Here is a 24,832-nt window from a genome sequence, read left to right on the forward strand (position 1 = left end):
GGGTGAGGCGTGTCTGATCTAGAACTTCCCTCTGGCTTGCCTCCTGCTAATTACAGAGCTGAGCATCTGGTTCTTTTTCCTGAGTTGCTGATGCATGTGGCATGTTGCTTCCCGTGTCCGGTGTGTTTCTGACCTGAAAGCACAGGTGTGTGTCGTTGTCTGTGGCAGGCCCGGGTACTTTCTTCATTCTGGGAGGTAGGACATTGGAGGCTCAGACATCATTCCGGGTCACTAGAATACTTCACACACAGATGACAAAACTATCTTTTGTAGCGTGGAGACCCAGTTATAGAGTGTTTGGATCTCAGTGGGAGTAGGGAACTCTGCTATCATTTTAGAAATGATCACTGTGTATTTGTTAATAAGCCAAGGGTCCAAGCAGCCATGAGGGATTGTCCACTAGGTGGACAGTACAGTCCTGGCTATAGCTTAAAGGATTCTGAATTGCCTGGGTATATATCACGTCAGATTTTGGCTAAATTCTTGAGAAATCAGTGCCATCTGTCCCCAAACATGCCAGGGACAAGTCAGTGCCCATCTTTCTTGTCTCAGGCCCTCTTGTGGCCTTGGAGAGCCCTGAGAAAGTTAGGTCTCAACCTCTGTAATTACCCCAAGAGGCAGAATATTTCCTTTCAGAAAAGCCTAAAATGAACTTGCCAGGAAATCTTGAAATTGTCCAGGGAGGACACTCATACTGTAGCAAGAGGCCCCATTCTGTGTCTTTAAGATGTGTTACCCACTCAGGCCCAAATTCTGCCTCATCTACCCACTAGAGACAGCCACTTGCCCTGCCAAGGGAACTCCACATCTGGATATCCCAGCAAAAGAATATGGTTCTGTTGGGGACGGCCCTAGGAATGCAGTCACAGAGAGCAGCATTGACCATGTGAGCCACCAACACCACCCCCAGCCACCCAGCCCCTTCATAACTGCTGACAGGCATCCATGAGAACCTTTGAACAACCAGTATCACCAGACCACAAGACACAGGCAGTTCTTCATGTCCACACAAGTCTGCATTGACAGAGTCTAGTGAGTTTTCCTAACTGGAAGATGAGCTTGCTTTTCTCTGTCCTCGAGGCTTGGTTCCTCTGAGACCCAGCCGCCACCTGGGTGAGTCATACTGCAGACTGAAGGAGATTAGGGCGCACGCTTAAAGCAGCCATGCCTTCTCTGGAGCCCTGGGTGCGGCCTGAGAGCCACATGCCTTCTTCCTACTCTGAATCAGCCTGCACTTTCTGGCAGGCCTCTGACCTTGCTCACTGTTGCACATCACTGACTGCTCCACAGCCATCTCTCACTTGTGGGTAGTCCAGGATTGTTGCACGTTGTCTTCTCCAGCCCTGTGCAGGATGCTTCACGTTGCTCATCATAGAGAGGATGACATGGCTCTCCAATGTTAGCTTCTTTCCCAAGGTCGCATGGCCTTGGGGCTGAGCTGAGCTGAGGCCCCTGGGTGCCATGACCAGCCCGGTACTGTTCTTCACTGCCGCTGTTCCCTCGGACTTCACCCTTTCTGGCTTCCATTTAGCTTCTGTTTCGGAACGGCCACACCTTCTCCACTTGCCACAACCTCCCTCCATGGCTTAGTCCAGTCCACCTTCCCCCATCAGCTCTGGGCCAGTCTTCCACAGAACACCTTTGTCTCCTTCAACTCCGTAATCAAAAGTCCGCTGTGCAAGCCAGTCTACAGACTGTAAAGAAACTGTTCCCTCCTCCACAGCCTGGTCATCCCTGAACTGGAGCTATGCTGTCCCCGCCTTGGCTCCTGACTTCCCACACACACCCTTTCTGCTTATCAATGCCAGTGTAGCTCTGGGCCTGGAGCATCGTACAGTAAGTGTTTGTGAAAGTGAATTGAGCTGAACTTCTGTGTACTGAATTGAATTAACTTGCAGACAGCCTGGGCAGAAATGCAGATGGCAGACACGCCAGCCTTGGGTGACTCTGATTGCCTGTCTTCTGCCCTGCAGGTCCGATGTGCAGCTGTGTTTGCCCTTGGCACCTTTGTGGGAAACTCTGCTGAGAGGACCGACCACTCTACCACCATCGACCACAATGTGGCCATGATGCTGGCCCAGCTGATCAATGATGGGAGTCCCATGGTCCGAAAGGTATGTGGGTGCCAGCTCAATATTGGAAGCAGAGGTCTATGAGCTGAGCCAGCCCAGAGGGCCTCACATCCCACCTGTGTGCATTATTTGGTCTTAAATGTATGCCCGGCTCTTTTCAGAGTGTCTTTGTTGCTCGTGTCTGTTCACCTGAAGGCACTGAGCTGAGCAGGTCTGCTACAGTATTAACAGAGCAGCCTCTGCCCCCTAGGCACATGGCGCCACCTTTAAAGAGCAGTGATCGATCTGTGCAGTGTGTCCCCTCCTTCCACTTTCACTTGCCTACAGCAGAGCCTTACTTCTTTGCTCCCAAAGGTTCATACTCCATAAAAAGGTGTTCCACATACTCCCCAGCCAACAAGAGCCTTTGAGGGGAACACTCTGGTTTCCTGGTGGACCTGGTGAACATGGGAACTGCTCCTAAAGCAGAAATAGATATGAGATGGACAGTCAAGCAAGCTGCCTGTGCTGACAATGGGTGCCTGTGCTGGCACGGAGAGCCACTGGGCTTCTTGCTCAGCATTTTTTTTGTTTTGTTTTCTTTTTGTTTTTTGTTGTTGTTTGAGACAGGATTTCTCTGTGTAGCCCTGGCTGTCCTGGAACTCACTCTGTAGACCAGACTGGCCTCGAACTCAGAGATCCACCTGCCTGTGCCTCCCAAGTACTGGGATTAAAGATGTGTACCATCGCTGCCCAGCTTTTTTGTTATTATTATTTTTTTTTTTTTATGCATTGGTGTTCTGTCTACATGTGTGTCTGTGTGAGGGTTTTGGAACCCTAGGAACTGGAGATACAGACAGTGTGAGCTGTCCTCTGGGTGCTGGGAATTGGATCCTCTGGAAGAACAGCCAGTGCTTGTAACTGCTGAGCCACCTCTCCAGCCCCTCCTCAGTATTTCTGAGCAGCAGTGTTTGGCTCCCCCAATGATGGACTCCGGGAGGTTGGCCATGGATTATCTTTCTGAAGAGCAGCTGCATGCCTGGCTTGAGAGTGACATGGTCTGAACACTGTTGCTTCAGCAGTCTCAAATGCAGGGCACATCCGTCTCTGGGCCCTTCTGAGACTGACTCAAGACTCCCATGCCCTAGTCTCCTGAGATCTTTAAAGCGTATAGTGAGAAACCCGGCATGGTGGCGCACATCTCTAATCCCAGCACTTGGGAGACAGAGGCAGGCGGATCTCATTTGAGGCCAGTGTAGTCTACATAATAAGTTCCAGGCCAGCCAAGCCTACATAGTGAGACCTTGTGTTTTAAAAAATAAATAAAATAAAATAAAATAAAATAAAATAAAATAAAATAAATAGTTTGCTGAAGTCTGTGGGGTCCCTTGTCATTGGTTCCTCTGTTGTTGACACCTTTTCTGTCCTGGTCAACAACCTTTCTGGACCTACTTCCTTCAACCTGTCCCCAATTCTTCCCATTCAGTCCTCCCTAATAGATAGCTGATAAAAGCAAACAGTGTTTTCTTTTTTTTTTTTTTCTTCAGTTGTCTGTTAAGATTCTTTCCAAAGTATAAACAGCTTTCTCTTTCTTTTCCAAAAATAATTTATAAATAGAAAGGATGGTAACTGAAATGTCCAGAGACCTGGTATCAGAAGGGTGGCTCTGACACCACAGGAATGTGCCCTGTGTCTGCCGTGCTTCCTTGATGTCCCTTTGAGGAGCTCAGCCCCTGATTCCAGAAGGTTCCAGTGTGCCTCACTTCATCATTGTGACTATGTGATGCTCAGTAGCCTGCAAGTGTGCATACTATCCCATCTCCTAGAGACAGAATACTGTGTCAGGCTCTGAGAATGTCACAGGAGTTAGCAAATGTTCCCAGGTGGGGAGCATAGGAAAGGAAGTGTTCCTTTCTGCACCCATTTATCCATTCCTGAGCTTGGCTTGCAAGCTCTGCCTTGTCCTAGACTCTGGGTGTAGAGGTTGATGGCCGTCTATCTGTATAGTCTGGCTGAGCATGCAGATAAGCCACATTTGGGTGAAAACTGCTTCAGAGGATGGCTGGGAGTCCTAGAGCATGTCACAGGGATGGACCCTGCCTTGTGGTGGGGACTGAGTCACCAAGGGGCATCTTGTACCCAGGTAGTGGAGAGTTTATAACAGGAACCAGGGAACCAGGGGAACTGCAGGGAGGAGCTGGTTCACAGGCTGAGGGTCACTGGAGCATGCCAGGGTTGGGCAGCAAGAGGAAGGCTGGGTGGGCAGGCGTCTCCATGATGGGTAAGGTGACCTGCTGATGTCCCACGCAACCTAAGTCAGAAGTTCGTTTATTAGTAAAAGGGGAACCTGTAGGGCCCTGCCGCCGCCGCGCCCCCCCCCCCCCCCCCGCCAACCCCCTCCCACCCCGTTTTGGGTAACTGTTACCTTGCTTGCTGACCTTGACCTTGATATCCTCCCTATGCTAATTCCCTGCCAGGTTCCACCCTCCTGAATGCTTAAGGGAAGTTCCTTGTCTGTGTAATGGGCGTTAGCAGCTTAGATGCAAGATTGTAAAACATTGGTAGCGAGCGTCTGCCATTGTGCTGTAAGCCTGTATTTAAGACCTCCTCCCTCCTTCAATAAATGGCATTCGGCATTAAAAAATATTTTTAAAATTAAAAAAAAAAAAGAAGAAGAAGAAGAGGAAGGCCGGGAATGGGGGCACTTAGTCTTGTGAGTCAGAGCCTCCGAAAGTGCTTGAGCTCTTGCAAACCTGCAGTAACAGTTCCGTGCTGGGTTCTAGTTCAGGCCCTTAGGTGACTTCCCCATGGGAAACCTGCATTCTAATAGGAGACTCAGCCACTCATAGGCCAAGTAGATATGTTGACATAATGAAATGTGGGGAATGGAACAAGTTAGAGAAAAGAGAAGGCTTTGGTGCAGAGGCACAACCAGCAATGCCAAGGTACCAGCTAAGAATCACAGGCCAGACTGGAGAGACGGCTCAGAGGTCAAGAGCACTGGCTGCTCTTCCAGAGGACCTGGGTTTGGTTCCTAGCACCCACATGGTGGCTCACAGCCAACTGTAATGGGATCCGATGCCCTCCTCTGGGCTGCAGTCATAAATAAATGCATAAATAAATCTTAAGAACAGGAACACGTTGGGTGGGAAGACAGCTCAGTGAGTAAGAACTTGCTGCACATGCCTGAGGACCTGAATTGAAACCCCACACCCACATAAAAACCAGCTGTGGCAGGGAGCACCCATAATCTCAGTACTGGAAGGGATGTAGGCAGTCTAGCCAATCAGGAAGCTCCAGGTTCAGTGACAGGCTGTTTCAGATAAAGTGGAGAATGATAGAGGAAGATACCCAATATCAGCCTTTGGCTTCCACATGCGTGTGCACACACGTGAACATGTACACACACAGAATAAATAGATGTCAGGTCAGATATGTATCTTCTGGTACATAGTACTCTAAGGGACACACATGGGAACAAGCTAGCTAGAACAAGCACCCTGGAGCCACCGAGGATGCTGGTATGGAGCCCAGAACTGGCCTCCCTCTTCTCACACCGTGTTCTTTGTTATGGGCCTCCATGGTGTCTCCCAGCTTTGGGCCTGGCGGTGTGGCTGTGGCTGTGAATATAGCTATAAGCATATCCCAGTTTGGAAGGAGCTACTGGCTCAGCAGCCCAGGAGAAGGAGAGAAAGAGGGGTCAGGGTCGGTGGTTCATAAGATGATACACACTCGGTGGGCTACGAAGGTGGCTCAGCTGGTAAAGATCTTAGTGTAATCTTGAGGACCAGAGTTTGGGTCCCCAGCATACATCTAAGTGCGGTGTGGGCATGGTGGTCTGCATTCTGCAGATGAGAACAGGGGATCCTGGGAGCAAGCTAGCCATACCGGCTCTACCTGACTATATAAGGTGGAAAGAAAGTGAACAAGAAAGACATCTGGGGTTGGGGATTTAGCTCAGTGGTAAAGCGCTTGCTAAGGCTCTGGGTTCAATCCTCAGCCCTGCAAAGAGAAAAAAACAAAAACGACATCTGCTATCAGCCTCTAGCCTTCAGTTCCACATACATACAAATACACGTGTACACCACACACTCAGGAAAAGAAAGGTCATCCCTGTCCTACATTAATAGTAGGATAAGCCAGGTATGGTGGCATATGACTTTAATCCCAGCACTTGGAATGTGGGGGCAGAAGGGGGGGTTTGCTGGAAAGATGTCTCAGAGGTTAAGAGCATTTGCTGCTCTTGCAGAGGACCTGAGTTTGGTTCCCGGCACCCACATCAGGTGGTTCACAGTTGCCTACAGCTCTAGTTCCAGGGGAATCTAACACCTCTGCCCCTCTCACCCACACTAATGTACACATAGCTCAAGCAAACAAACTCCTAATTAAAAATGAAATGACCTTTTAGAAGAGAGAATCACACTTCTTGTTGAGCTGATGACAATAACAAGGTAAGTTTTAGTTTGCTGAGTCTTTAATGAGATGATTTTGCAGAATTTAAAAGTCAGCAAATTCATAGCCGCTTCCCAGGTTACTCTGAACTTCAACCTGTTCATGCAGTGCAAAAATGAGCAAGCTGAAGGTGGTCAGCCACTCTACCGTGCCTGGCAGGGCCTGTAAAGGGATGTAGATTGTGACCAGAGTGTCCCTGTGGGGCGTTTTCCTGGGGCGCCCACTGTCCACTTACTTTATATGGAAGAAGGTAGATCCACAGAGCAGGTCCCAGCTGCCCACCTTCTTGGCCATGTGTTTGGCTCAAACTCAAACTGGTAGAAAGTGTCAGAACTACTGCCATGGGTGTGGAGACCAGGGTTCTCCTGGGAAGCCTAGCAGAATGGGAATGTGCCCATTTGCGCAGAGTAGAAGGGTTCAACAATGTAGAGTGCAGTGGTGTCTTCAACAGCCCATCCCAGGACCACTGAAGCTGTCCCCACTGTTCACCAGTGGGTATGTGAGGCAGGGCACTGAATACACAGCCTGGCACTGCTCCTAAGCATTGAGTGAAGGCATTGTTCATGCTCTAGGTTAGATCCCTTGGGCAGACTGTCTATTTTCTGGGTGAAACAGAGAACATTCAGTATGTGCATTCTACCATCAAAGGGTTGCTCCAGAGCCTTTGTCTTTACTAGGCATAGTGAGTTGCGCTCCTGACCTTTCCTTAAGGGGCAAGCTCACCCTTGATGGCCTTCTGTGAGCCAAAGTGCTGAGGCCTGGGTCTGAATTAACCATCAAGTGTAACACCAGCTTCTTCCTTGTTGTATGGAGTGAATGGGGAGTATGAACTTTCTGGAGAAAGGTACAGATTCTTCTCCAGAGGACCCAGTGGGTACCAGCTTGTGAGGTCTGTCTAGGAAACTTTTATCCCTTGTGTGGGTAAAGAGGATTGGCTCCATAGTGATGGGTCAGGTAGCTTCAGGGGGCCACGAGCCTCAGGTTGACAGTATCTGTGAAGACTCAGTGGGCTCTCACTTGGTCTAGCCTGCCTCGAGCATCTGATGATGTGGAAGGGGTTGGTAGAGACCAAAGTGAAGCCTCTAGCCTGAGCAACATGACCTATGGGTCCCTGGGCACAATTGGGAAGCTGTAGCAGGTCTGAATGCATAGCAGCTCAACATCACATGTCATGGTGAGCTCAAGGTTTGGAGAGCATACAAAGTTACAGTGAGCCATTGGAAAGAGCAGCCTGGAGCTAGGAGAAATGGGGGGAGCAAAGAAGTGTGGGCAGTTGAGGTGAGAGGCAACACCCAGCGAGGCCTGGCAGCACCTGTTTACAGCCCACTAATCAGCTCAGGGCAGGCAGCCTCAGGCCCGGCTTCCTATAGCACACCAGGGTCTCTCCAGCACACCAGGGTCTCTCTGGCACACCAGGGTCTCTCCGGCACACCAGGGTCTCTACAGCAGACCCCAGTTCTCTACAGATAGCAGTGCTCATGTCCACAAGTCTGTAGTCCATCTCGTTTCCTTTTGAGTCTGTCCCCAAGCATTTAAGTTGTGGTGCTAAACTATCATAAACTACATGTAAATCCTGGCTTCTCTGACTCAGGCCCTTTAGGCCTAGCTGTCCTGTTTTAATTCAAGGACTTTTCTCATTCCCTCACAGGGTCTGGAATCTACTATAGCTGAGAAAGCTCCTTGCTCGCTGTAAAGAATGCTTCAGCTTGTCAACTGTGCCCACCAGTCCCTAGAGTGGGATCAAAAAAAGCAATTTTGGCCAGGGTCACAAGCCTAATTAATCCAGGGGTGTGGGATTCACATTGTGGCTTCAGAAAGTCTTGGATTGATAATTCCTGCCTAGCAGTGAGTGAACAGACTAAGTCAAGTGTGCCTGGCAGCTGGGGACAACATTCAGCAGCCACTGGCCTGCTGCCTTTGCAGCCCCAAGCTTCCTCTGGACTTGCCCTTCCTGGGTTGTGAGGCTGTATGAGCCTTGCTCTGACGCTTTGTTTCCTAGAGTCATGTTAGGTATTAATTAGCTTGCGGACTGGCTGTCCAGTCCATTTCCTGCCTCCATAGACATAATTGTCCCTTCTCCCTTTCAACAGGAGCTGGTGGTGGCTCTGAGTCACCTTGTAGTTCAATATGAGAGCAATTTCTGCACTGTGGCCCTGCAGTTCATGGAAGAGGAAAAGAACTACCCCTTGCCTTCTCCTGCAGCCACAGGTATAGCACACAGGGAGGGAGCCCAGGACCTCCTCCCTGGCCTTCACCAAACTGTCAGTCGTGTGGGTTAGGCCGGGTCTGAGCATGGCTTTCTGACACGCTTTGGGTAGTACCTGGACTCCCATTGTCTCAGGCCTTTAGAAGAACACAAGTGCAGGAAAAGGGCCCTGCTTGACCCTCTTAGTCTTTTCCCCCTTTTTACCTTTCTTGGAATTCAAATTTGGGGACATCTTGAAAGATGGCAACTTCTGCAGTGGGGCATGCTGAAAAGAACATTAGCCGTCTTCCTGTGATGAGTAATTGAATCACATTGTTGTTGGCTTCATGTTTCCATGAGTCATGTTAGGAAGCGCCTCATCTCACATTTGTCCTTTTCGCTGGAGAATACAGTCATCTGCCACGTTCCTATTTCATCACCCCTCCCTCCAGATCACAGTAGAGACTCGTGATCAACAGCAAAGCATTCCTCCTCTCAGTCATTGGGGAAGGAAATGAAGCCTGAGCTTGCTGGGTAGAAACAGCCAGTAAGATGAAGGGCAGCTGCCAGCAGGCTGGGGCTCCTGCCGGGCCCAGGGTACTGGGCATCACTGTGTTGCTGCCTATGCCACCAAATACCTGGAATGGCCTCAGAACTACTATTGCCCTTCTGGTCCATGCTGTCTTGTGATTTAATACCCACATGGTTACAAATAGTACCTTTGTCCCACTGAGTCCCGCACTCACATCAGGTCGGTGACATGAAGGCCCTTCTTCACTCAGTCTTGTCCCATGACACCAACTTTTGCTGTTGCCATGACTGCAGGCATCCACATGCCCCTGTCCTGAAACCCATTGCTAACTCTTTCCTTTCTCCCTCTTTCCTAGAGGGGGGGAGCTTGACCCCAGTTCGAGACAGCCCATGCACCCCCAGACTCCGTTCAGTGAGCTCATATGGGAACATCCGAGCTGTCACCACAGCTAGGAACCTGAACAAATCCTTGCAGAATCTGAGCTTGACAGAAGAATGTAAGATGCCAGAAACCAGTATTTGGGGTGGGAAGGTTCAGCATGTTCTTTACAAGGCGTTTCTCTAAAATGCTATTGTGCCCATTGACCCCGCCTGCCCTCCAGAACATGGGCCCTGATATCCTGTGTGCCAGCATGACAACTGGCCAACTGTTCCTGAATCAGAATCTTTCTTCCAGACATGGGCATAGCAAAGACCTGGTTCAGCACCCAGATCAGTCAGGGTCACAATATAGACCTTTCACAGTCAGGCCAGGGCTTGGCTGTTTAGGATCTGTTCCAGGAAAAGGGGTCCACCAGTTTGTGCACACACATGTCCATTAGTATGCTTGTGTGTGTATGCACGTGCCCAGTATGAAGAAAGCTCACGTTTCAGTCAGATAGGCCATTAACAGTAAGACCCTGACCTCCTTCCTGTCATATTCTGGCCAGCGGGCAGCTCAGTGGCCTTCTCCCCTGGGAACCTCAGCACCAGCAGTAGCGCCAGCAGCACCTTGGGAAGCCCTGAGAATGAAGAGTACATCCTGTCCTTTGAGACCATCGACAAGATGCGGCGTGTGAGTTCCTACTCGGCACTCAACTCCCTCATAGGTGAGTCCCCATCCTCATCTTCTTTCTGCTGCCTGCGTGTCTTCCCCGCCACAGGTTTGCTCTACCCCAAAATAGCACACGTCTTTATTTGGTCAGATAAATGAGCCAAAACTATGTCCATTGGAAGCAGAAGAATAGGAATTAACTGGAGCTTGAAGAAGTGAGGAGAAGGTTTTGCAATGGGGTGGTATTGTACAGGCTGGCCCAGGGATATGTGAGCTTGCTGGCTTTGTTGGGCAGGAAGGCTGCCAGATGAGTCCATCTGTCTTTCTTTGCATTCTTCGTGTGTGCTAGGCCCTGGCAGTGTGGAGCAGTGGCTCTCAGCTAAGACAGCCTCCTTATCACGACAAGGTGAAGTGGGGTGTACCAGGTTTCCGGTGGGCAAAGCAGGGGTGCTGCTGTTCACTGCCCCTCGTGCCCAGAGGAGCCCCACAGTAAGCAGTGGGGGGCCAAGGCAGAGAGTGTCCCTCACCCTAAAGGGCCTTCAATGCCCAGCTGCTGAAACTCCAAGCCTAGCAGCTTGACTCTTCATTGCCTGGAAACTGGGGTTTAATGGCCAGTATTCTTTCTTATTCTGCCATGAGTGGTAACCCCTGGACTTGACTGACGTTGCACAGGAAATGAGAATCAGCTCCTGGGTTTTCTTGCTGTGCACCTGTGCTCCTTCTCAGACTGTGGAACTGAATTGTAAACCCTAAGCAGACCACACGTCTCTTGTAGTTCATCTTGGTGAGACCGTATGTGACATGCACAGTGTAGCCTGGGGCCCTGGAATCTTCCTTAGGCTCAAGTGCTAGGAGCCAGGGCCTTGTCACAAGGCCAGCTCAGCCTGCTTCTTGCTCTAATAAGTGAATACCATCTTGGCCTTCAGTTTTGATCTTGGAGATGGAAGGGTTAAGGAATCATGTTTTGTTAGGGGCCACAGCAGAACAGCTCCTAGAGAGGAGCCCAGGTGTGTCTGCTTTACCCTCCCCTACCTACCCTCTCAGAAGTTAGTATCTGTGTGGTGACACCTTCTCACATTGCTTTGTAAGAGAGTGTGTGTGTGTGTGTGTGTGTGTGTGTGTGTGTGTGTGTGTGTGTGTGTGTGTGTGTGTGTTTGTGTGTGTGTCTGGTGTGTGTATTATCTGTATACCATTCAAATCTTGGAAAATTACATGGGGGTGCAACTAGAGAGATGCCTCAGCAGTTAAGAGCACTGGCTGCTCTTGCAGAGGACCTCGGTTTGATACCCAGCACCCACACAGTGGCTCCAGTTCCAGGGAATCTAATACCCTCTTCTGGCCACTACAGGCACCAGGCACACCCATGGTACACAGAATACATGCAGGCATGACACCCATACACACATAAGAAAAAAAAATTGAGGGGAAAGTGAGTAGAGTTTAGGAAGGAAAAGAAAACAGCAACTTTCCTCCCTGCTAGCCTTCTCCGTGTGCAGCACGGTGGTGCACACATCCTCATGGAGACCTCAGAGCTTACGTAGTGTTTAAGATTCATAACTTGCAGAATCCCATTACTGGCAACACTTACCTGTTTAAAGCCAATTTCTTCTTTCATTTCAACCGAAGAATAGCAATCTCTTTAGCCCCTTTCTCTGAATATTGCAAAAGAGGTTTTCAAAACCATGGCAGCCTAGAGCACACATTTACACCTGTTCTCACAAAAGCATCTCCCTTCCAGATGCCCTGTCCTGCTTCCCTCTCAGCTCTGCTTCATCAAAGTGTTCCTTGAGGTGGCCTGCTGTCTGGCTCCGCGGTCACCTGATACAGCAGGGCCTGCGGCAGAGGGAGAAGGGATCTCCACTCACCTCACATGTGGATCTTGACATCAGCCCTCCTCTTGTTCTCAGTCGGTCATGGCCTGATGACCTCATAGATCCCCTAACCACCCCTTCCTTTTCCTGGGCTTCTCTTTCCCTATGCCAGGCATGTGCCTTTGATCTCAACACTGCACCATGCACCTGTCTGTGAACCATGGGAAGTTCTGGCATGTCAGCTGAGGCCGCACTTCCTGGAAAGTCCAGTCTGGAGTTGGAGATTCCCCTCAGTGAGGATCTCAGCTGGACAGCTCTACAGTGTGCTTCCCAGGCTAACTCTAGCCCCTGTGAGATGTGATGCCACCTCTGCTTCTCTGGGCCCTCCTTCCTCAGAGCTCTTGCTAGGGCAGTGTCCCTGCTTGACAAAGGATCTCTGTTGTTTCTGTGGTACACCAGACTCAGCTGCATCAAGACTCAGTGGCTGCCATTTTTATTATCCAATTTCTAAGGAGCTGTTTTTTTCTTTAAATTATTATTATTATTGAATATGTTTATGATGTGTTGGCAGGTGTCTACATGCCATGGCACACCTGTGGAGGTAAGAGGACAACTTTATGGAGTCAGTCCTTTCCTTCCACTTGGATGTAGATTCTGGGGGTTGAATTGAGTTTCTCAGGTTTGCACCAGAAGCACTTTGTACTGACTGAGCAATCTTGCTGGCCTTAGAGTTGTTTCTTGCTCATGTGTGTGCAGGGAGCAGCCTTGCCTGTCCTATCCTTCCACTGGTCCCCTGTTCCTGGTGCACACCCGTGGGAGGAGGTCAGCAGAGTAGATAGAGGCTGGCGAGGGCCTGACAGCCCATGGTCCAAGCTCAGCGGACCAGCTGTACAGCACCCTCCTTACCCCTTGGCAGTGACCCCCACTGTGCTCAGAGCCCAGGCCCATACCATTTTGAACTCTGTCCACAAATGCCCTAGTCCCTGCCAAAGCTCCAGCCCCAGGAGGGAGGGCAGTGCCACCGTGTGCACCTGCATCCGAGACCCAATACCAAGAGAATTTCTGTCTGGAGAGGAAAGGGTATGGTCTCACGTCAAAGGCACTGGGAGCCCCAGAGGATAGGACCAGGGTTTTTACAACTCTGCTGAGCAGTGACATTTTATAGCACGTTGAAAATGTATCACCATGGTAACAGATCCAAGGTAGAGCTGATACTGAAGTGAGGACAGAGAAATAACAGAACCACAGAGCTGCCCTCACCCTCACCCTCAGTACTACCCAGAGCCTTGCTCTTGTGTGCTCCAGTGAGAGCCAGCAGCTCTGGAGCCTAAGCCTGGAGACTTCCATGGAGCCGGGGCTTAAATCCCAAGCTCCTGCTTCACCCAGAATTGAGGAGGTGGAGTGACTCCGGGAGAAAACAGCAGCTAGAGTGAGCTGTCTGCAGCCTCAAGAGCCCTCAGGCCTGCGAGTACTGGCCAGTCAGCACTGAGGTGACACAGCCGTCAGCCACCTATGCTCTTCCCTTTGTTTCCCCTTTGTTTCCCTCTTGTCAAGGAGTCGGGAAGCACAAAGAGATTTCACATCCCAGCCCTTAGCAGTGATCCAGTGACGTGTTTGCACCAAGGGTGGAGGGTCCATTGATATCTGCCCTGACTGGAAGAAATCCAGCAGGTATTCGCTGGGAAAGTGAAGTGCTGGGAGTGTAGCTCAGTGGAGAGTGCTCCCCAGCACACGCAGGCCCTGCTCTGGTCCCCAGCTCCGTGGGTGAAGCCACCAAAGGAGTTGCACACGTTCTGAACAGAGATCCAACAACGTGTAAACTTGATTCTTCTTTCCAGAAAAGCCTTGGTTAAAGCCAAAGCTTAGTGGGTCACACAGGGATGCTGAGTTCAGGTCAACTAGAAAGACCATGCAGATATTCCAGGGGTCACTGGAGGCAGCAGTTACAGCCACACAGGTGGAGGGAGGCCAGAGCAGAGGGTCAGCACAACTCCTCCAAAGGCCAGCAGTGTAGACTCAGGAGGGAAGATGTCACTGGATTTACTCTGAAGCACCAGGGCAAGGGGCACAAGAAAGGACAAATGCAGGGGACACACACACACACACCACCACCACCACCATCACCACCTCCACCACCGTGACCACCACCACCACCACCGTCACCACCACCATTATCATCACCACCGCTCTAGCTTTGGGACCTGTGTTTCTCAAGACCATCAGAAGTCTTGGCTATTCCCAGATCATCCAGAGGACTTGACCTCACTCTGCCCCAGGTCAATACTGCAGCCTCATGTCCAGTGAGTCCCCCTCACCAACAAGCTCTGAGTTTCAGACACAGCTGCAGAGCTCCAAGAGGATGCCCTTCATTGTATGCTGTTGGAAAAGTTGTGGCCATTGCCCTGAAAATCAATCCTAGAACATCACGGTCTGTTACTGCTTCTAGTCTAGACATGAAAATAGATCCTTGGCCCTTCCAGAGATCAGCAAGTGGCAAGCTGTAGGGCAGGCCCAGCTCCTACTCTGCTTTGAGGCAGGACCCAGTGTCCTTCCCACAGTCCCCATGGGCCCTGGTCCCTGTGTGAGGGTGGCAGGTTGTGCTTTGGGGATAGCAGATGTTAAAGCAGGGCAATCCATTTGGTGAGGAGCCAGGGAAAGTCACTCCTGGCAGACCAAGAGATGATGTGAAATCAAGGGGCAATTTGTGATCACAGCCTTCCTTTCCACTAGGAAAAATAGTGCTCTCCATCACAGTCAGACATTGGTAAAACTTAGAGGCTGTTTGTGTTCTCTGTTGTGTCCTGAACAGTACTACATGGAAGTCAAGACCTACAAAGACAACCCAGTAACTGAAAAAGTTGTTTTAAACGAAACAGTAGTATCTACCAATGTCTCCCTCTGTGTCCTGCACATTGTTCAGCCTTTCTGGCAGTGTTCTGTGGGGTTCCTGGTTCTAAACAACCCCCTTCAGGAGTCTGCATCTGTCACCAGCACAAGGCCAACGGCTCCGGGACGGGACCCCATCTGTGCCCTACCTACCCCGTTCAGTTCAGGAGCTCCAGCTGTGTCTGCATGTTTGAACATTAAACTGGCAGATGGACTACGTAGAAACCTCATTTGTCATGCCCCTGCCCTCACCCGCCAGTGTTGCTGCTTCTCTTCACCTTCCCCAGACTGTGACGGGGTCCGACATCTGAGTCACACAGGTTTACCATCAGCATCACGATCCCTTTACAGCTCAGTGTCGCATGGCAACTAAGCTTTGCAGGAAGCTGCTTCCGATGTGTCACTCTCCTGGAGGAAGCCTCAGAGCAGTAGAGGCGTCTCTGTGTGCACTTGCTGTCAGTTGGAGAGGGGTGGCTAGGTCCCTGTTTCTCTCAGGTGAAGCTTCATGCAAAACACATGCCATCTTTTCCTTCTTGAATGTCATCAATGGAGGACCTGTCTCTAGAGTACACTCAGAGCCACCTCTTCTTCTCTTCTCAAAAAGGCACAAAGATAAAGCTGATGCCTGGCAACCCTATACCTCAGAGCTGGAAATCAGATCTGAGGACATTTGCCCAGAGAAATCCTAGTTTTCATAGACTTTAGTTGTGAATCTAGCCCACTGTTTGGAACTGTGGAGTTGAAGTCGTTAAGTTGGTCTGCTGCTTCTGAGCTGCAGTCACAGGAGAGCATGGAGTGAGCAGTGAGAACATGGAGTGAGTGAGCAGGAGAGAGCATGGAGTGAGCAGGAGAACATGGAGTGAGCAGGTGAGAACATGGAGTGAGCAGGAGAGAATATGGAGTGAGCAGTGAGAACATGGAGTGAGCAGGAGAGAACATGGAGTGAGCAGTGAGAACATGGAGTGAGCAGGAGAGAACATGGAGTGAGCAGTGAGAACATGGAGTGAGCATGTGAGAACATGGAGTGAGCATGTGAGAACATGGAGTGAGCAGGTGAGAACATGGAGTGAGCAGGAGAGCATGGAGTGAGCAGGAGAGAACATGGAGTGACCAGGTGAGAACATGGAGTGAACAGGAGAGAGCATGGAGTGAGCAGGAGAGAACATGGAGTGAGCATGTCAGAACATGGAGTGAGCATGTTAGAACATGGAGTGAGCAGGCTGCTTTCGTTGGATTGTTCCTGCCACTGTCAGCCCAAGCCAGAGTGGGCTTGTGTGTTGTTTCATTTCACCAAATCCAGGGTTACCACAGACCTAGGTCTCCTGGCACATGTGCCTACCTGGCTCCTCTTGGACCCACAACTGTGAACAGAGCCAGTACTGAAGATCTTAGGAACCACCAAGTACATGTCTGTGATTGTGTGCCATGGCCACAGTGCCATTTGTAGGACATTCTGTTTCCAAAGTCATGACCTTAAAGAGATGCCTGTCTCAGAGGTTGAAGATATAGCTTAATGGTTAAGAGTGCTTACTGCTCTTACAGAAGACCTGGGTTTGATTCCCAGCACCCACACCACACAGCAGGTCAGCCACATCTAGTTCCAGGGCATCTGATGCCTCTTTTGACCTCTGTGGGCTCTTGCATGCACATAGTGCACATACATACCCTCAGGCACACACACACATAACCCATTTTAAAAATTAAATATTTCTTATATGCCTTTCTTAAGACTCAGGCCCTCAGTGATAGGCAATAACATTTTAGTCACCTAAGCAGGGAAACCTCTCGGCTTCTGCAGCCTCTTGGTGAGTGGATATACATGACTGCCATGGCTCAGGCTTTACCCTACACAGCCAGGATTAATAGAAGGGACATTGGCTTCACCTCACATCTATAGATAAATGGGTGTAGGTCCAGCAATCATTAGGGATGCACACCTGTGTTGAAGTCACTCACTCAGTCCACCTCATTCCAAATCCTCATCAGTCTGACTTTGAACTTTGTATTCATGAAGCTCATTCTACTCAAGTGCTTGCTGAGTAACATTGTGTCCCAACAGCCTGTCTACATTCAGACTCCTTCATGGAGTTGGCTAAGCAAGGGACATGGGGGCAGGATTTGTTTGAAATCTTCCTTGATTCTCTCTTGCAGGTGTTGAATAAGAACATTCTTTGCAGCAAGCAGACTGTTCAAATTTACCCCAGAATACAGAATGGAGTTGTCTATCGCCATCTCCCATCCATTCCACTATGAAGCTGACTCTCCCCTATACCAACAGTCAAGCAAGAAAACCAGGCTCCACTCTTAGCCCCTCTTACTCTCTGAGCAGACATTTCTCAATTGATGTCCTCTTCTAAGGTCACCTCATTCCCTAGCATGCAGTGGCCCCTGCTCTCAGCAGGCTTCTGTACCTAGCAGTCCTGAACCCTATTGTCCATTCCCCCCACTAAGTTTCTGGGTAGGCTGCCCCTTGCAGGGATCTCAGGTTTTATTTGTACTTCTCCAAAGGTTTGGTGTTTTCCATCATCTCTGAGTCTTAGACATACTCTAATACCATCAGCCTTCCCCCCCTCCACTTTCCTGCTGAGAGAACAGACCTGCTCCTCTGAAAAGCCACCTGCACTATGCATCTCCCTAGGGCATCATCCCCTTGGAGTGGCCTGGCTTGAAGGTCCAGCATGTGCATTCACATATTTTCCTTTGAGCCTGGGCATAAGTACTCACTGGACCTTGCCATCATTCTCTGTCACGCTAGGAGCAATGCCTGTCTTTACGATCACTGAGGAATTACACAGGATTGAGCAGCCTCCACTAAGGCCCTGGGCAAGCATGCCTTTCCTTCCCTTCATGTCTGATACTGAAGTATCTGCTTCTCCAGGGCCCTATCTTGCCTGTCTTTGCAGCACAAGACTGTGAAGACAGCACATACACCTTGTGACTTCCTAGGGACTTAGATAAAACAGTGCCAGCACAGGGAGTGGGCAGCAGGAGCGCAACAAGCCACGGGCACAAACTGCATGTAGAGTGTGCTATGGACAGAAGTTTGCGTCCCACATAAGGCCATGGTGTCATCTACGAACCTAAAACATGAGAGGAAATACGCATGGGAACTGGGTAGTATTCTCCAACCAACGATGTTATCCAGATGCAAACTCCGACTGTTTTTAGCCATTTTCCTTTAGAAAGACCCATCCTCAAAAGATAAAAACCTGACAAACATGGTGGCACATTCCTTTAATCCCAGCACATGGAAGACAGAGGCAGGTGGCTCTCTATAAATTCAAAGCCAGCCTAATCTACATAGTGAGTCCCTGTTTCAAAAAAAAAAAAAAAAAAAAAAAGGAAAAGATGAGACCTGTGTAAATGAAGCCTGTTAACTGCTAGAATTTTAACATTTATCATGTGGGGGTGGGGTGGGGTGTGTGTGTGTGTGTGTTCTATCATCTCCCTACCTACCTATCCACCCACCACTTGCATGCACAAGTATACCATGGTATGCATATAGCAGTCAGAGGAAGTCAGCTTTCCATTCCACCATGTGGGTCCTGGGAATTGAACTCAGATCATCAGACTTGATGGCAAACGTCCCTTTGCCTGCTGAGCCATCACACAGCAGCAAACAGGGAAGTCCTGTAACCCGGCTCTGACTTCTCCTCCCAGCAGCATAGGGTATTCAGAAAATAATTGTATGCACGGGGAGCTACTTGCTACTAAGATATCTCCTGTTTCTCTTCCCTAGGAGTTTCTTTTAATAGTGTTTACACTCAAATTTGGAGAGTCTTGCTACATCTAGCTGCTGATCCCTATCCAGATGTTTCTGATCTGGCCATGAAAGTCCTCAACAGCATTGCTTACAAGGTATGTGTATGAGAAATTGTCAGTAAAGCTCACATTTCTGCTTCTGTCATGAATATTCAAACAAGGAGCTCCAGGGACATTTGGGCCTATACTGTAGCTTAAAAAAATAAATAAAGCTGGTGGTGGTTGCACAAGCCTTTAATCTCAGCATTTGGGAGACAGAGGCAAGCTGAGTTCTAGGACAGCCAGGGCAACACAAAGAAAACCAGAAGATAGATGGGTGGGTGGGTGGGTGGATAGGTAGGTAGGTAGATGATAGATAGAACTTTGAGCAAGCATTTGGAATTTAGAGCTTCATGGTCTATCCTGACTACTTGCATTGTAGCTTCAGATGAAAATGCTGCCATTGTTTTTCATGGTCTCCGTGTCTGTATGATCTGTAGTGATTTCCTCCTCCATCTCCAGAACCCATATTGATAGTTCTGGGCTTTGTGCTCGCTGGTGTTCTGTCTTGTTTTCACTTCCCACTTGACTTAGCTGCTTTTGTTTTTTCACTTGCTGCTTCTTCTGTTTTAGGTTTTTTGTTCTTCTCATTCTTCAGGTAGAAAAACTTAGTCTTCTTTGGGGATTATCGCTTTTTCCTATTCCATTTTAAGAGCTCTAGGGATCTGACCTAATCCTTTCCCATTCCCTATCCCAGCCTTGTGGGTACTCATCCCACTCACTGAAGAGCATCAGAGGTTCAAGAGGCCTTCCCTGCAGCCTTGGAAACACCCTCATCCCCTGTACTCTACCCTGCAAACCCCATCTCCTCTCCCCTCCACCTCCTCCCTGGATCTTGATTGTTCTCTCACCCTTAGAGCACTGGGCTCCTGCTGGGTTCCCCTTCTCTGCCCTGCAGGTGGGTACTGGCTAGAAGCCACTTGCCCTATAAGCTGGGATAGTTGTTTCCCATCTCTGAGGGATCACTGGCCTCTATACAGGCAGTTTCTGAAAACAGTTGGTGTTTCTCTAACTGTATTAAAGTTAGACAGTTCAGCTTTCATAAGTGGAGAAAACTAGAAGTCATTCATTATGAATGAAAATTTCTATAACTTTTTCATAAAATTTTGAGCATGCAGAAAAGTTGCAAGGAGCATAGAGGGAAACATCACCCTACCTGGTATTCAACCCTCAGCTGACCCCATCATGCTGGGGAGTTGTCCTCAAGTGTCACCTGCTAGGTGGAAAGGGACCAGGATCTGTGGCTTTCTTGTTCCAGTCATTGTTTATTCCCAGTGAGGTATGAAGGCCTACCCTGGTGCTGTCTGGAGGCCAAGCAGGGTCCTCAAAGCAGCCCCTCCTGCAGCTGACGGCCAGGTCACTGGTGCTCACTCTTTGACTGAAGATGTCTTCTGTGTGTCTAGTTCTGTCTTCTCCTTAGCTGATTGAAATTGTCTGGCTGAGTATAGCTGCTGCTGAATCACACAGGATAGTCACAGCCTCTCTGTGCCCAGCCTTAGAGGGCTGCAGTTGTCCATCTCGTCTTTCTGTGAAAGCAGCACTGTGAATACCACAGAGTACATTCTGGGTTTAGATTCAAGGTGAGGTCACACTTATGGGTATCCTCAGAGTGTAGAGCATGCCCAGCCTGGGGCAGCCTGGCTTGTTCTGTCCAGACTGGCTTGGCCTCCTCCAAGGGAGATCTAGCCCCACTCACTTCCTAACCTGTCTCCACCTTCCACTATGAGCTTCACAGCTCAGCTTACTTCCTTCATTATGTATGACCCACTGCAGAGACACCCACCTTCAGTGGACAGCCCACCCAGTCTGCCAATACCAGTTACTGGCCTAATGAAAAACTGCAGGTTTTATTGTTTAGTAAAAATTAAATTATTGTTTAAATAAATGATAATATCAATTGTTTAAATAAGTAAAATTATTGTTTAATAGAAAATTAAACAATTATTACAGTTTGTATTTGTTATATACTATGATTTGACGCCAAAGGAAGACAGGCAAGAGGAAAACAGGAAACAAGAAGGGAAAGAGAGAAAGGTGGAGAGTCTGGCTGGAGGAAGGACTTCCCTTATCTCTCTAGAACAGCAGCAGCTCTGCAAGAGCCACATCTACCCGCTGCTTCTTAGGGAAGGTCGTTCCTGTCACTTTCCACACTACCTTGAACACTCCAGCATCTCCCGCCTAGTTCAGTTTCAGGCAGGGTCCTTGTTACATTTTTATTTGGAGTGTGTGTGTGTGTGTGTGTTGTGTCTGTGTGTGTGTGTGTGTGTGTGTATGTGTGTGTGTGCGCGCGCGCGCGCGCGCGTCTGTGTCCCTGTCCCCATGCCATAGCATTTATGGAGATCAGAGGACAGGGGCAATTGGTTCTCCCTTTCTACCATGTGTGTCCCCCAAACTTTGGTCTTTAAAATATTATTTAATATTATTAAAATATTATTAATATTATTTAAAATATTATTTCTAAGCCAGGCAGTGGTGGTGCACACTTTTAATTCCAGTACTCAGGAGGCAGAGGCAGGAGGATCTCTGAGTTCAAAACCAGCCTAGCCTATAGAGCAAGTTCTAGGACAGCCAGGCTATACAGAGAAACCCTGTCTCTGATATATAGATAGTGAAATCATCCTAAAGCTTCATGTGGACATCAAGTCTCTGTAGTTTATGTTCATAGTTTGTAGGTTGATCCATTCCCTCATCACAGTTCTCTGGCACAAAATTGTCTGGTGACTTATTCTTTGCTCCTGGAGATATAAGATAGCCTCTTGACCATGACCACACTTATACAAGCTGCACAGCTTGAGATTTGTACTGAGGACACTTTTACCAGGTTGAGCCTGTCTCTAGAGTCTATTGGTCATGCAAGTCAGGACTCGGCTATCTGTGTTTATCTTTCAGTGCACTGATGTATTTGCCCTCACAGGTACTGTCCTGAATTATTTAACACTGTAATCTTGGTACTGATACTGAATTTCACTACTGTGAGTTCAGTGCTGCACACACAGCTTTAGTGTTAAACAGTGTCTTTTCAGGGCTTCAAGTGCCCGGAACAGTAGGGGTACAGTTTTGACCTCCTAGGCTTGGACTTTGGGTTGTGTTTCATGAATGCAGCTCTGAGCTGGAAGTGCCCATACTTTCCCTGTGAAGTAGCATGCCTCCTGTCTACTCCCTGCCATATTAACAAGCTACAGCCACCTTAAAAGCTAGCCTAGTGTTCTCAGGGCAGTAGTCTGTGGGGAAGCCCAAATCCCCAACAAAGAAGCATTTAGCCTCTGTGTCTGTTCTGCTACAGTGACAGATCCCAGTGTGAACATGCCACCAGCTGGAGGCACACTACAGCCAGGGTTACAGAGACCAGTATGGGCTGCCCCCAGAGAGGGGTGTATGTGTGTGTGTGTGTGTGTGTGTGTGTGTGTGTGTGTGTGTGTGTGTTTAGAATAAGTGCTACTGAAGAATTGGGAAACATAAACATTATGTAAATTGTCTGTGTGTCATAATTTTAATTTTAAAAGATGCCTTACTTCTCTAGAAACTAAAGAGATTATATTTCACTTTATAAAGAAATGAATCTATTTTGCATTATTTAACTCTGAAGCCAAATTTTTGCTCATCTAAGTCAAAATGGCCTTATTACTATGGAATGCCCCCTAGAATTCTACATTGAAATATAGAGGTTGCTATTAGTTATATCTGAAAGAACCCACGCTACTTGACAACTACAGCCCTATTTCACGTTCATAGTTCTCCTTCTGCGAACTCTCAAACCACACAAAGGTAGAAAGAGGAGGTAATGGCCCCACGGAGCCATCTGTGGTCCCATCAGCTCTTTTTCTCTTCCCGCTCCTGTACCGAGGATGGAAGAGAACAGGTGCACCTCCTGGCATGGCTGCCCACGTGCTGGAGTCAGGAGAGAAGTAAAACAGAGACTGGAAACTCACCTAAGCATAGTGACACAGCCTCTGAATCCCCCGGAGCCACCCCTTCACCAGGACCTGTGCAGACTGACGTTCTGGAAACTGAAGTGTCATGGAGCCCGAGGAGATAAAGTCTGATTCTTCGAGGGGCATATTCCCAAGTCCCTGAAGGAATTCCCCTGGGCTAGAGTTGTAGCGGTTAGTGGAGGGCTCACCCGGCGCCCAAATCCAAAGGTCCATCTCCAGAACCACATCAAATAGGAGTGGTTGTGTAAGCCTGGAATCCTAGCACTAGAGGAACGGAGGATGGGGATCAGAAGTTTAAAGTCAGCCTCAGCCAGCTAGTGAGTTCAAAGCCAGCCTAAATACAAAAAGTAGCTCAAATAAAATAAAAACATTGTTCTAATAAACATGTTGTAACCTAGCCTCTCAGGGAGTGGCTGAGAGGGTGGCATGGTTCTCACAGTAGAACCATGGGTTTGAGAGCAGTCTGAACGCAGAGTAAGACTCTCTCTACTTGTTGCCCAGCTTCCTATTCCCACTCAGTCATTCAAAGAGCACTTCCAAAGTGCCCTGCCCTCACCAGGCACCCTTGTTCAGGAGTGCCAATCCCAGACCAGTAAGGCTCGGTGGGGACATTCACTGCCAAGTTTCTGAGGTTTTCTCCTGTGTTTGGCTCTGACTTCCAACGTACTTCTGACATTCTAGTTGGAAAATTGTGAGAGCTCTTAGTCCTGAGCAGGAATGGCTCCTGGTGTACCCCAGATAGAGCCCAGGTGCGATTGGGAAGCATGGGGCACCTCTAGCCCCTGTCTCCATCCCCAGCCTCAAGTTTAGCTTCCTAAGAGTTCCCGACCTGGAGTTCAGCTTAGCCAGTAGTATTTGTCTCTGAAAAGCTGCGTAGCTCTGTGACCCCACCTCTACCTCTCTCTGCCTCTCTTCATCCTCTATCCCCAGATGGGGGTGGGTGCTCAACCCCTTCCTAGTGATTCTCTGCAGACTGCGTGCCTGGTGACAGTCACAGACCAGTCAGCCAAGAAGAGTTCCCTGTCTCACAGTGTGCCATCCACTGTGGTCTGTGTCCCAAACCCAAACTCTTTAAGTAGCTGAAGGCATTCTGTTAAGCTTGCCTGGCAGTTAGTCACTGCATGACAGGGTCCCTGAAGGAAGGACTGTCCCCTAAGTCTCTTCTGGCCCAACATTCTCAGTCCTCACAGCCACATCCCTAAGGGATTCTCTGTTCCCACGCCTCACCTAGTCCCACACCTGCTATGGCCAGTGCTGAGGAAGCATGAGCAGACTACAGTGATGCAGCCAGAGAAAGTTTCATCTGAGCCTGCCACCAGACGTCACCAGCACACAGCCCTGACCCAGCCCTGCAGGCTCTCCCTTCTTGCAGGGTTCTGAACATGACAAAATGAGTCTTGTTGCAGCAGCCATGAATAGAGGCAGGCTACTGCAGCAGGCCAACCTGGAAACCGTGGGCTCCTAGCTCTCTTTCCGTCTCCTGTAGCACCCATTCCTGTGTTCTGGGTGGGGAGAACCCCGTGGGGTTCTCAGAAACCCACCTAAAGCCTCTGTCCCCCATCACCTCCTGCTGTTCTGAGAAGGCACATTTTAAACTCAGAGTCTACACTTAAGTTCTTTTCCCTTGTAGACTTAAGGAATCATGTGACTGTCAGGCTAGGAGACGGGGAAGGGATGCTGTAGAGTTGCCTGGGAACTTTTATTTTAAGTTTTTTTATAAATATTTTTATTTTATAATTAATTTGATTTTACATATCAGCCACAGATTCCCCTGTCCTCCCCCCTCCCACCCCCCCAGCCTTCTCCACCAATCCACCCCCCATTCCCACCTCCTCCAAGGCAAGGTCTCCCCTGGGTAGTCAGCCCAGCCTGGTAGATTCAGTTGAAGCAGGTCCATTCCCCTCCTCCCTGCACCAAGGCTGTGCAAAGTGTCTCAGCATAGGTCCTAGGTTCCAAAAAGCCAGCTCATGCACCAAGGACAGGTAGGTCCCAGTGTCACTGCCTGGGGGCCCCCTAAACAGTTCAAGCTATTCAACTGTCTCACTTATCCAGAGGGACTGGTCTAGTCCCATGGGGGCTCCTCAGCTATTGGTTCACAGTTCATGTGTTTCTGCTAGTTTGGCTATTTGTCCCTGTGCTTTTTCCAATCA

General features: G+C 49.1%; 1 protein-coding gene across 5 annotated transcripts in view; it reads left to right on the forward strand.

The window, feature by feature from the left end:
- Rptor (regulatory associated protein of MTOR complex 1) overlaps nucleotides 1-24,832 on the forward strand; it is a 348,484-nt gene that overhangs the window by 285,346 nt on the left and 38,306 nt on the right. For 4 of the 5 annotated variants that reach the window (XM_006987711.4, XM_042283303.2, XM_076543892.1 and 1 more), the window contains 5 exons: nucleotides 1,974-2,114; nucleotides 8,594-8,711; nucleotides 9,576-9,716; nucleotides 10,149-10,307; nucleotides 18,689-18,807. In XM_006987711.4, coding sequence (XP_006987773.1) covers nucleotides 1,974-2,114; nucleotides 8,594-8,711; nucleotides 9,576-9,716; nucleotides 10,149-10,307; nucleotides 18,689-18,807 — 678 coding nt within the window. The remainder of the gene's footprint in view (nucleotides 1-1,973; nucleotides 2,115-8,593; nucleotides 8,712-9,575; nucleotides 9,717-10,148; nucleotides 10,308-18,688; nucleotides 18,808-24,832) is intronic. The other variant, XM_076543891.1, reaches the window with a different exon arrangement.

This window comes from Peromyscus maniculatus, chromosome 8 (assembly GCF_049852395.1).
Source record: "Peromyscus maniculatus bairdii isolate BWxNUB_F1_BW_parent chromosome 8, HU_Pman_BW_mat_3.1, whole genome shotgun sequence".
NCBI classification, from domain to species: domain Eukaryota; kingdom Metazoa; phylum Chordata; class Mammalia; order Rodentia; family Cricetidae; genus Peromyscus; species Peromyscus maniculatus.